Here is a 13,655-nt window from a genome sequence, read left to right on the forward strand (position 1 = left end):
GGGGAGGGAAAAAAGTCAAGTGCAAAGTGAGGTTTTTCTGTGACAATTTTGGACATGTGTTCAGACAGGCAAAGGCAAAGAGGAGTTTGTTTACTTGACACCATTTTGGTCATTTATTATTCAGCTTCTGAGTCATACCAAATTAATATTGCTTGCTCACTGCTTCACTTTAATACTGGCACAGCTCCAGACAGATTCCTATCATAATAAATCATTTCCTACAATGGGCATTAACCCAATACATGCTAAACGTTAAAGCAATTAAGTGACTATATATGGCCTGTGTTCAGTTTGTAAGCACATGAAGTAAGTCTGTGAACATACCCAAGTTCTAAGCACAGCTCAATCCTGGGACAGAATAATTCATCCACGGCTGCTTGAATTACATCACCCAGGAGAGAATCTTGTGAAGGACTTTAGAAAAGAAATGATATTTTAGCATCTGAATTGGAAATCAGGTCATAAACAATAATGTACATCATGTCAATATATTATCAGCTTAAATAAAGACAGAATTTCAGACTAAAAAAAGTGTTCTGTTCTAGAAAAAAATCTCACGGTAACAAGCTAATATGTTGATTACAGTATAATGATTTCAAAACTGGCATCTCCTAATAATATCTTAGATCCTTTTGTAGTAGGACTAACTGTAGAAATAAATTGATCGTTTAATAATTCTGATTTGAAGGATTTTTCTCACGTAGCACAATGCATGAACAACAAAGTTTAAATTAACCAGAAGCTACCTCTTAGGACTTGTATCATATGATGACAATTAAAACAGTGATGAAATCAATGAATGCAGTGTTTACAAATTCTGGTCATTTTCTTGCAAACTAAGCCTCCTTTGTTCAAATGCTTTTCCCAAAATGAATGCACAATATGGAGATAGCATAACTGAATGGCTATAAAGGTGAAGTTTGTTCAGTGCAAATTTTATTCTTTTATCATTACTTTTTCTGCTAGCTTCCTTCGTCTGCCTTTGAAAGCAGGTTTTCAATACCAGCTACATCCTAAACACTCCCATTCTGCAAGGAGGACAAACTTGTAGAGGTGTAAAGTTAAAAATTCCTCTTCAGTATGCCCTCAACATTAAAGGTTTGTGCCAATCAGTTTTATTTACACGGATTTTGGATAAGTAAACACGAATTCAATTATGGACTGTCCAGTTAGTTACATAGGGCCCAAGTTTGCCCGCAGTCTTAGAACGGCGCATCTCGGAGATGCGTGACTTTTTAGGACAAAAACTGCACCTAAAAGTTACCTAGGTATTCTCCCCGTTCTGCTGTGTGTCCCAGGTCCTGGTGCAGTGGTCTTCGTGGAATGGGGGGGGCGGAGCTACAGCGCCAACAGCTGCGCGCATGCACAGTAGCTATTCCCATGATTGTAATGATGATGCCTGCAGAACACGTCCCGCCCCTATCCCAGGCTGACTGGCCGGCCGCTGAGGGCTGCAAGAAACAGGTTGGTGCAGGGAGACTGAGTTTTGATCGGGGGCAGGGGGGGGGGGGGGGGGGAAGGAGTATTGTGAATGGTAATTTGTGTGTAGGAAGAGGAGGAGAAATCACATTAATTTCAAGTGATGAATCAGGAAATTTGAAGTTGCAAGCTTGTGTTTTCTTTGAATGACTAAAATTTTAGATGCAATCATGTCAATATATGCTTGCATTTGAAAATATTTTAATATTGGCAGCTGTATATTAACACTTAAATCATTTGAACAACCAGTCGATTTTTTCCCCTGCTTTTCTCCTTCACTCTCTCCCAAAGCGGGAAACCTTCAACCGCAGGCCGGTAGGCGGCCGAATCCGACCTCATCGGACTTCCAGAAACAGGGATTTTGACTCCCGGTTATGGCCGGCCTCGATCCGGCCTCAACCTTCAGCCCTGGTCGCCTGTGTCTCTCCAGCGACTTCTGGTTAATGATTTATCAAGCCTGGCACTTAGTCTTGCTGGTGCGATTTTCTAACTCCTTTCAGGGCTTAATCGGGTCGCACGCGATGGGGGCGAAGCCCCTGCCTCTGCCAGGCTTCAGTTTTTAAAGCCCGACCAAAAACCCGAAAAATGGGCAAAAAAGGGAAAAAATTCCCGCCCGTAAAAGGTTGAAAGTCAGTGGGGCGGCAGCCCTAGTCGGTCTCTGCAGACCTTAGTTTCTGCTGCTCTTTCATAAAGGAAAGAAGAGGGAACAATGTTTAAACATCACTAACAAATCTCAGTTGGTGCTTTAGGCACAGGGTTCCTTCTATTTTTTTTTTTATTTGTTAATTAATTGCTTATTACTTTTTGTGCTTTTAAGTTTTGGTGCTTTCCTTGTATTTTTTTCATTTGTTATTGAATGCTTAATTTTGTGCCTTGTTTAGTGCTTGGTGCTTTAAATGTACTGCTTTGTTTAGTGCTTTAAATGTATGTATGCTTCTTTAAATGTTGTTGTGAAGGTGTTTAGTGCTTTGGAAAATCCTCTCACTTCTCCTTCCCTTCTCCTTCCCTTCCCTTCCCCTCCCCCTCCCCCTCCCCTCCGCCATCTCTGGCTACCTGTTTCGATTTCTTAAGTCTCCGCAAGGTTTTTCTGAGTGTACAAAAGTGGACACATATGCTGGCCTAAGTTAGTTTGGAGTAACTTTTCGCTGGCTAAACTTGCTTAAAATGGCCAAAACAGGCATAAGTGGCTAGTAACGCCTCCTTTTGAAAAAATAACTGAACTAAAAAGAAACTGAACTAACTCACAAACTGGAGCAAACTAAATGGGGAGAATTGCGATTTTTAAGATACTTCAAAAAAAAACTAGCTGCTCCAAAAAAAATAGGAGCAACTCCTGGGAAAACTTGGGCCCTTTCTACACCACCCAAATGGCAATAAATGATCATGTAATAGATGTTATTAAAGGGCTACTTGGCAGTCATTTGCTTCTATCACAGTTCTAGCCCACTTTCTCTCTCTCTCTCTCTCATAAGCTTCAAAACCAATTAATGTAATGTATTTCAATAAGGCCTATTGTACCTATATTTTACACCCCCCACCCCCAGAGATGTTGTACCATCTACAATGGTATGATGCTTTATTTTAGGACAAGATCACATTACTGTTTTAGCAGAATTATACTGCATTTCAGCAAAGTGATTTACAACAAAATTACAGACTTGACTAGTAAAATTTGTGCACTAGTAAAATGTGTGCATTAGTCACCATGATGTGATCCCACGGAATCTCAGATTGGGACACATGAACCTTGACCTACTAAGAACCTAGATACTATTTAAAAAATGTTTGTAGTTGTTTTTTTACCGGACAAAGAGATAAATTCTGAGGAATCTCTGCTCCCAGAGAGAATGAAGCGCATTCTATTTCACCCAACTTCAAAACAAACATTGCACCAGTTTGCATTGTCTTATTTCCCATAGCAATTACTCATAAGTTCCTTGGTAACAAACTAGGTCAATTTAAGAACAGTTTTTGTCCTATTAACTCATACCCAGTAAGAACAGGCTTTAGACTGTCCTAACTCATTTCACAGAAACCTCAGTTTTCTGGATTCAATCTGAGGTACAAAACACAGGTTCCAAGGCTGCAAGAAAAATGTACCACCCAGTTTCCTTACTGATGTAAATAAAAGGATCAACCTACTAGATTATAATTGTCTTGCGTTGATCTTCCTGTGCACGTGCTGGACATCTCCCATTAGAACAGAAAGTCTCCTGAATAGTGGTCATAAGGTTCTCCAGGTTTCGTGTGAAGTTTTCGTGTTCATTTCCAAAAAGATCAATTTCTAGCGAGGCCTTGTGCACTTCAGATTTGTACTGACATTTTTCCATTTTATCCCAAATCCACAACAACTTCACGGTTGTGAATTTATAAGAATCCATCAAATACAGAAAGCGCTCAACAAACTCCTTTCCCAAGTAGCTGGATAACTCTCTACGAAAATTCTCATTTTCACTGAGAATCACATACAGCAACATCAAAAACCCATCAATGGTGCAAGTGTTTTTTAGGGTTATCCTCACATACAGTGGAGTGCAAGCCATTGCCTTTCTTCCAGCTTTAATGGTATACACTCCACCCCATGGAAGAACAGGTCTCCAGAAAGATCTATCTTCATTTGAATTATTTGTAACAGATGCTCGGATCTCTTCAAATAATGTTTTTGTCCTAGAATAAAGATAAAAAAAAGCATTGTGCTTAGATATTAATGAAATGATACAAGCCAATGTAAACATACTGGGTGCTGTCAGTCAACGTAAAGATAAAACATCTTCAGTTTTTCTGCTCAGTTATCCTTTATGTGGCTATCCAGATAGGTCCAGAAGTATTATTTTAATTTAAATGAGACTACTGGCCAACAGGGTGATGTTGTCATGTAATAGAGATTACAAAACCAGACTTGAGCAATTAGCCAACTGGATTGCTGAATTCACCAGCGCAAGTCAGCTGTTAGCATGGCACAAGTAGGGGATAATCAGCTAGCAGGGAGTGCCACACTTTTGAAATGCCTAGGATACTATAATATTTAGAACAGAATGTGCTCTTCAATTGGTTTCGTAACTTTATTGCAGTATGATCTTCAAGATAAACAATCTATAAAATTGTTTCAGTAAAGGATAATCTGACGGATTTACTCAAATCAAGTTTTTACCAAGACAGAACATGCTCATAAAATGAGTTTATTTACCAGTCTATTTATTAGTGGATATATTCATACAATGCTATCAGTGTTGAGTACATACAATTTACAGCACAAAAACAGGACATTCGGCCCAACAGATCTATGCTGGTTATATATTCCACATGCGCCTTCTCCACCCTACTTCATCTAACCTCATCAGCATAATCCTTCTATTCCTTTCTCCCTCATGTACGTTTCTAACATCTATGCTATTTGCCTCAACTACTCCATGTGGTAGCAATTCTTAATTGGATTTATTAGTGACTATTTCATATTTATGACACTTGGTTTTGGACACCCTCTCAAGTGGAAACATCTCTCTGTTGACCCTATCAAACCCCTTCATAATTTTTAAAGACCTCTATTTGGTCACCCCTCAGCCTGCTATTTTCTAGAAAAAGAGCGCCTTATCCTGTTCAGTTCCTCCTGATAGTTATAACCTCTCAGTTCCGGTATCATTCTCCTCAGTTCTAGTATAATTCTTGGAAATCTTTTTTTGTTACACCTTCTCCAGTGCCTATATATCCTTTTTGTAATATGGAGACCGGAACGGTGCATAGAAACTTAGAATAGGTGCAGGAGCAGGCCATTCGGCCCTTCGAGCCTGCACCGCCATTCAATAAGATCATGGCTGATCATTCCCTCAGTACCCCTTTCCTGCTTTCTCTATTCCCCTTGATCCCCTTAACCGTAAGGGCCATATTTAACTCCCTCTTAAATATATCCAATGAACTGGCATCAACAACTATCTGCGGCAGGGAATTCCACAGGTCAACAACTCTCAGAAGAAGTTTCTCCTCATCTCAGTCCTAAATGGCCTACCCCTTATCCTAAGACTATGTCCCCTGATTCTGGACTTCCCCAACATCGAGAACATTCTTCCCGCATCTAACCTGTCCAGTTCCGTCAGGATCTTATATGTTTCTATGAGATCCCTTCTCATCCTTCTAAACACCAGTGAGTAAAGGTCCAGTTGATCCAGTCTCTCCTCATATGACAGCCCAGCCATCCTGGAATCAGTCTGGTGAACCTTCACTACACTCCCTCAATAGCAAGAACGTCCTTCCTCAGACTAGGAGACCAAAACTGAACACAATATTCCAGGATGAGGCCTCACCAAGGCCCTGTACAACCGCAGTAAGACCTCCCTGCTCCTATATTCAAATCCCCTAGTTATGAAGGCTAACATACCATTTGCCTTCTTTACCACCTGCTGTATCTGCGTGCCCACTCAGTGACTGATGAACCATTACACCCAGGTCTCGTTGCACCTCCCCTTTTTCTAGTCTGCCGCCATTCAGATAATATTCTGCCTTTGTGTTTTTGTCCCCAAAATGGATAACCTCACATTTATCCACATTATACTGCATCTGCCATGTATTTGCCCACTCACCTAATCTGTCCAAGTACTCGAAATCGAAATGTAATCTAACTAAGGATCTATATGTATTTAATTTCTACAGTACAACTCACCTCCATCACACCAGCAGCTCAAAATAGACAACCAATGTAATACAGCTGTAGCTTCAATGCAATGTATGGTTCAAATAAGGGCCTCAATCCACTAAAACTTCTAACATTATGATCTTTATCTGGCTTCCTCAATTGAATTACGCAGGCAACTGCCTCTCCGATATTGATTATTCATACACATACACAGTACATTTAAAGTGAATAACTTGTTTTACCAAATCACTAAAAAGTTATGGAAAAGAATGGTACTAAAAACAATGGTATCAAATTATAATAACCTTCTCTTCCCCTGCCATCGAATTAACAAAAAGGTCAAAATCCACACTAAATCCCATCCCAAGTTCAAACTAGTCCAGCAAGTAGCAAAGAGTTGTATTCTCTTGTTACTACTTCTCCATCCGCCATTTTTTGTTTACTACTGTCTACTAAAGTCACTTAATTCAAATTATCCAATATTTCAATTTTTAAACTCTAAATTCCCGCTTTCCTATTTATATTTCATTAACTCAAGTTATTGGATAATTCAAATTTACTAGCGCAAGAATTACTTTGAATTATAAGGAGTAAATTGTATTTATTTATTTTGATTTCTTCCTCCAAACGCAAAGCTCCAGCATCCCACATTGTTGGGAAGTCACTCACTCACCCACCCCAACATACAAGTAGAATCAAAAATATTCAAACTATTAGAAATGTTTACATTGTGAAGAATTATGACTAAAATGTTTGACCAAATAAATTAACATTTGGATTCACTTTTAAATGTACTTAAATAAATGTATAGCTTTAGTACAGTGAAGAGACAAGACAATACAACAAAGTCTTTTTGTTTTCAATCTGAAATTTAACTACATACCATTTCCTAGAACATGAATGTGATATAAACTGTTTTGTAGCTATTGTCTGCAGTTTTATTTATCAAATGGATACCTGCCAATGCGGACATTTTTTTTGAAGGAATGTGCAGGATAGTGGCCCAATCTAAATCAAATTAGTTTAACAGATTGAACTCAACATTGTGTTTCCAGTGACAATTAGAAAACCTTATGCTTGATCTGGGGTTGGAGTCTATTTTCAGTGAGATGTTACTATTTAATTGACAATATCTAATACAGTGCATGCATGGCAAAGATAGTCAATTAATTGGCACATGTAGACATTGCTCTACACAGAGACACTTGCAATGTGTTTATGCCAAATCTGTATCTATAAATATCACATATGCCAACAAGAGCAGACCAAGGGGAATTTGCTTCCTGTTTATACTATGCTGCCTCGGAATTCATTCTGCCATTAAGAGCTCCGACATATGTGGCGATCATTCATAATTGCCTGCATTGCAGGGCAGAATTTAAGTTTATATTGCATTCAAAAGTAGATATGTTTGTTCTGGTATAAGTAAGGTACAAGAATCTAATGGGTTGCAGTTTAAATACAAACTGAGACAGTCATTCGAACTAGCCAATTTAGGTTAGTTATTAAAATGAATATATTCTGTGTAGAGCAAATTAAAAAAGGACCTATTCTGCAAAAGTTGTGTCAACAACTTACATGAGATGCTAACTACCACTTATCTGTCTTCATCTAAACCTGAATAATCAAAGAACTTGCTATGACCATCCAAATTATGAATGCACTACACAAATATTTTTTAAAGAAGCATAACTTTAAATATCTTGACAGTTAAACCTTTTGATTATTTTGTCAAATGTGTGTCTGGTCTCCAAATCATGCATCATCTGAGGATGGGCAACTGAGCTCTACTTATGCTACGTTAAAGCCAACTATTGGATGTACAAACAGGCCTGGTCTCCCTCCAATTATTCCCTATGTCCCGGTGCAAAATGTCTGGCCTCCACTGAACCCTTCCCCACAACAGTATAGCCGAGATAGAGAACTTAGTATAATAGTAGGAGAAACAAAGATAACCCTATATTCTGCCACTCAGCCATTTTACCACCATGCTGTTTAAGGCTCTTCATGAGGAGCCTGAATAGCAATGACAAAGTTGCAGACTATCCACCAACTGATAAAGAACACAAGAACATAAGAATTTGGAGCAACAGTAGGTCTTTTGGCCCCTCGGGCCTGCTCTGCCATTCAATATCATGGCTGATCTTCTACCTCAACTCCACTTTTCTGCACTATTCCCATATCCCTTAATATTCAAAAATCTCTACCTCGGTCTTGAATATACTCAACGACTGAGCATCCACAGCCCTCTTGGGTAGAGAATTCCAAAGATTCACCACCCTGAGTGAAGAAATTTCTCCTCATCTCAGTCCTAAATGGCCAAACCCTTCTGAGGCTGTGACCTCTGGTTCTAGACTCCCCAGCCAGGGGAAACATCCTCCCTGCATCTACCCTGTCAAGCCCTGTAAGAATCTCGTATGTTTCAATAAGATCACCCCTTATTCTTCGAAACTCTAGGAGAATATAGGCCTAGTCTACTCAATCTCACCCCATAGGACAATCCCTCTCATCCCAGGAATCAGTCTGGTGAACCTTCATTGCACTCCCTCTATGGCAAGTATATCCTTCCTTAGGCAAGACAACCAAAACTGTACATAATACTCCAGGTCTCACCAGGGCCCTATAAAATTGCAGTAAGACATATTTACTCCTATACTCTTGGAGTAGGAGTAAATGGGTACTTTACAGAATGGCAGGCAGTGACTAGTGGGGTACCGCAAGGTTCTGTGCTGGGGTCCCAGCTGTTTACACTGTACATTAATGATTTAGACGAGGGGATTAAATGTAGTATCTCCAAATTTGCGGATGACACTAAGTTGGGTGGCAGTGTGAGCTGCGAGGAGGATGCTATGAGGCTGCAGAGTGACTTGGATAGGTCAGGTGAGTGGGCAAATGCATGGCAGATAAAGTATAATGTGGATAAATGTGAGGTTATCCACTTTGGTGGTAAAAACAGAGAGACAGACTATTATCTGAATGGTGACAGATTAGGAAAAGGGGAGGTGCAACGAGACCTGGGTGTCATAATACATCAGTCATTGAAGGTTGGCATGTAGGTACAGCAGGCAGTTAAGAAAGCAAATGGCATGTTGGCCTTCATAGCGAGGGGATTTGAGTACAGGGGCAGGGAGATGTTACTACAGTTGTACAGGGCCTTGGTGAGGCCACACCTGGAGTATTGTATACAGTTTTGGTCTCCTAACTTGAGGAAGGACATTCTTGCTATTGAGGGAGTGCAGCGAAGGTTCACCAGACTGATCCCTGGGATGGCGGGACTGACATATCAAGAAAGACTGGATAAACTGGGCTTGTATTCACTGGAATTCAGAAGAATGAGAGAGTATCACATAGAAACTTTTAAAATTCTGACGGGTTTAGAAGGTTAGATGCAGGAAGAATGTTCCCAATGTTGGGGAAGTCCAGAACCAGGGGTCACAGTCTAAGGATAAGGGGTAAGCCATTTAGGACAGAGATGAGGGGAAACTTCTTCACCCAGAGAGTGGTGAACCTGTGGAATTCTCTACCACAGAAAGTTGTTGAGGCCAATTCACTAAATATATTAAAAAAGGAGTTAGATGTAGTCCTTACTACTAGGGGGGTCAAGGAGTATGGCGAGAAAGCAGGAATGGGGTATTGAAGTTGCATGTCCATGAACTCATTGAATGGCAGTGCAGGCTCGAAGGGCCGAATGGCCTACTCCTGCACCTATTTTCTATGTTTCTATGTTACTCAAATCCTCTTGTAATAAAGGTCAACATATCAGTTGTTTTTTTAATTGCTTACTGTATTTGCATGTTAACTTTCAGTGATTCATGTACAAAGTCTCGTTGAACACCAAGATTTCCCAAATATTTCACTGTTTAAAAAATACTGTTTTTCCTACCAAAAAGTGGATAACTTTACATTTCTCCACATTATATTCCATTTACCATGGTTCTTGCCCACTCACCTAGCCTGTCTATAATCCCCTTGAAGTCCCTCTGCATCCTCCTCACATTCCCACCTAGCTTTGTATCACCAGCAAACTTGGGGATATATTACATTTGGTCCCCTCACCCAAATCATTGATATAAATTGTGAATAGCTGAGGCCCAAGCAGATATCATAGAAACAGGAGGCGGCCATTTGGCCCATCGTGCCTGTGCTGGCTCTTTGGAAGAGCTGCTGTGCTTAATCCCACGCCCCCACTTTTTGTCCGTTACCCTGCAAGTTCCCGATCCTCAAATACCTGCCCAGCTCCCTTTTAAAATTATTTTTCGAATCAGCTCCACTATTTTTATAATACATACAATTTACTAAGTAACCCGTTCCAAATAAAACAAAAAGTAGAGATTTTTTAAAACAATAACTTGAACTTTCTACAAGAACATTTTAAAAAGCTTGATATGAAGGAAGTCAAGGAGACAAAGAAACCTTCAACTTTGATTATTGATGGAGTACACTAGAATAGCTACTACTGAAGACTTGTAAACAAGTAAGTTATAGGTTGAATCATATCTAACATTTATATTTGCCTAAAAGGACAAGCTGTATTATCTTCATTATACATGTAATCAGCAATGTCTATGTGATAAGTTAGTCATGAATGCAACAAATTTAATTATAAGTGTATTCAGTGCTAGTTTTCTTTTTCTCCGAGCTTACAAAATCCGTATCATAACCTGCTATTCTTAGGCTCTTTACAGTGGTAATACTTGCAACCTGCTGCATAGAACTGAAATACAAGAGTGTCTTTTCTTGTCATACAGTTGCAAGCAGAAAACTTGCAAGATTTAAATTTTGTATTTACTCACTTTGCTATATATTCAAACACATTGTGCATTAATGTCACAGAACCATCATTTCCTGAAGTAGTTCTGGAATATAGTCCACTAATCCCAGCTCTGCACAAACTATCCTGTTCATATTGAATCCATAGTATTGGAAAGTCATTGTTTATTATTTAGCAAGCAGCAGTACCATTCCTTTTGGTTGTGATAGGTGTGTACAGGCCAGAGATTATAAAACTGCATCAGCCAAGTTTCAAATTAGTTCAGTGGTAGCATTCTTGCTTCTGAGTCAGAAGGTTGTAGATTCAACACCAATCCAGGAATTGAGTACTTCAATGCAGTAATGAGGGAGTGCTGCATTGTTTCTAGGTGCTTTCTTTTGGATGAGACCTTAAACCAAGGTCTGTTCAGATGGATGTCAAAGATTTCTTCAAAAGAAATAAATTGGTCCTTCATCTCATTGCTGTTTCTGACACTTTGTTGTGCACTGCTGCATTTGCCTACAAAACAATGTGACAACACTTCAAAAGAAATTCATTGTGAAGCACTTTGGGACATCCTGCGAACATAAAATGCACCGTATAAATACAAGTTCTTTCTTTCACTTATCCTTACAAGTGCTTCAGACAAAAAGAAAATGGCTAACTGGCCAAACCCATCTTGGCGAGCTTGCTTAAAGAACCCATTGACTTTTTAAAAAATTATTTGTAAATCCTTTTGCAGCCATGCAAAAATTGTATCTTTAAATAATGAGGGAATTGAATTCAAAATCCAGCTGCTTCCATCTTACTGTTTTTACGCCAGCTTCAATAATGGACAGAATAACGAGTTTGTATTTCACGATTTGCCAAGGGATGCACGATACATTCAGGGTCCAAATTATCAAAAAAGCAGTACTGCAGTCAACTCCGAACATCCAGGTAGAAATGACAGTCTTTGCAGTGGGCCTATTTCAAATTATTTTCTTTCTTAAAATGTATACTGACAGATTTTAAAAAGAACATTTGTTTGGCCAATTCTATATAAAGTCATGAACACATTTTCAGGTTGAGTTTCAGCTTTAAAAAAAAATTGTTCAAGGGTTGTGGGCTTCACTGGCAAGGTCAGCATTTATTGCCCGAGAAGATGGTGGTGAGCCACCTTCCTAAACCGCTGCAATCCATGTGGTGAAGGTACTCCCACACTGCTGTTAGGGAGGGAGTTCCATCTTAAATTTACCACTACTAAGATTTCTATGCAGCTTCATAGAAACATGAAATGAGAAAACCCATTAATAACATTCATTGCAAAGATCACTTCTCAAGACTAGTTAAAAACAACTAATGCAATGCTATATAGCATTAATAATCTCCTGCAAATATAATATGGAGCTGTTATAACCATTACACAAATCAACAAAGCTTTGAGAGCTTAGATAAATCAGAATTCCACAACTGCACCAGCCCAGAACACACTCAGGTACTCAGTAACTCACTGAGGAAAAAGCACGATAATGTAATTCTGAGCTATATAAAATATTTGTTCTGTGTTGACTTCCCTCATACTCTTATCCAATGTCCCCAAGGGAAGTGTCTGCACAGACGACACACACACATATATGTGTGTGAAAGAAAGAGTAAGAAGCCAAGGAATTCCATGTTGGTTGCCATTAAGTGACCCCTGCATCTTCCAAAATACACTGTTTAGGCTCACAAAGAATGATCGTTTGGATAGTTATAGAACATCCGAGGAACGAATAAAAAAAAGAACAGTCACGTGTGAAACCATACCTCATACACCAACACACATCATTTTTTTTGTTGTTGACGTGCAAGAATTGCAACTCAGATCTTTTATCATCTCCAATTTTACTCAGGTTACAGGTCGGAAATTAAAATGCGAGACCAAACCACCGTTAGTTATTTTTTTTTTTAAAGTACAAATATACCACTGTCCTAATGTGCATCTCGATTTAGCCAATCCAACTTTTCTTAATCCAATTCTCAATCCGTAGTAAGACAGCAGGGCAAAATCCACGGGTAGCTCTTGGTGTTGAGGATTTTTTTTAAAATGGAAGACTGTACCAGCAAAACAAACTTTTCATAAAGTTGTGATACATGCCTTCACGCAATGGGAGTGAAATAAAGCTGCACAGAAATTCACTGCGCCCGAACAGGATGTAGATTACAAGGGACCAGATCCGCTGTCTGAAACCCCACGAAAGGCACGACAGGTCTCTAAAACCCAAAGTGCATTTGTAAACGAATATTTATTTCCAGAGCTGCACTGGTCTGAGGCCCAGCGACGGACACACCTTCTGCAGCCAATAAACTCCGCACAAGTTCTTCAGCAAACTCACACGCCCGACTCTCACTCGCTGCTCTTTTTAAATTCATGGCTTAAAATATATTCTTACCTCTCGGGCTGGCAATATCCATCCCCCGTCTGCTTCAAGAAGTTATGGGCGTCGCCTGCCGTTCCGACAGTCACGCCGCAAGGCACACAGCTGGCATCCATGTCGCCATCAGCCACTGGCTGTGAGGATGTGCTGTGCTGTGCTGTGCTTGTCTTGTCCTGCCCCTGCGCCTGCGCTCGCTGCCTGTTGTTGTTATTGTGCAACGTCACCCACCGTCCCGGCGCACACCGCGCCTGCACGCGAGGCTGGGCCGGCCTGGGCCGGACCTGTGGGCGGGGCTAGCGCAGGGGGCGGAGCCTGGCTGAGCGTATGTTGGTGCGTGAGCTTCGGCACGTCTCGCAGTCAGCGCGAGGCGATCGGCGCTTTGAGGCAATTTGCCAGCAGC

The 13,655-nt window shown here is 40.1% G+C and overlaps 1 protein-coding gene across 3 annotated transcripts in view; it reads right to left on the reverse strand.

Annotated features, from left to right (window-relative positions):
• dorip1 (dopamine receptor interacting protein 1) overlaps positions 1 to 13,453 on the reverse strand; it is a 17,096-nt gene extending 3,643 nt beyond the window's left edge. The window contains exons 1-4 of one of the 3 annotated variants that reach the window (XM_070879434.1): positions 13,271 to 13,355; positions 10,900 to 11,375; positions 3,622 to 4,146; positions 325 to 414 (exon numbers count right to left, since the gene is read on the reverse strand). In XM_070879434.1, coding sequence (XP_070735535.1) covers positions 325 to 414; positions 3,622 to 4,146; positions 10,900 to 10,928 — 644 coding nt within the window. In that variant the 5' untranslated portion in view covers positions 10,929 to 11,375; positions 13,271 to 13,355. Of the gene's footprint in view, positions 1 to 324; positions 415 to 3,621; positions 4,147 to 10,899; positions 11,435 to 13,270 lie in introns of all 3 variants that reach the window. The other 2 variants (XM_070879435.1, XM_070879433.1) reach the window with 2 other exon arrangements.
• Positions 13,454 to 13,655: the final 202 nt, after the last annotated feature.

Source organism: Pristiophorus japonicus, chromosome 4 (genome assembly GCF_044704955.1).
Source record: "Pristiophorus japonicus isolate sPriJap1 chromosome 4, sPriJap1.hap1, whole genome shotgun sequence".
Classification (NCBI taxonomy): Eukaryota; Metazoa; Chordata; class Chondrichthyes; family Pristiophoridae; genus Pristiophorus; species Pristiophorus japonicus.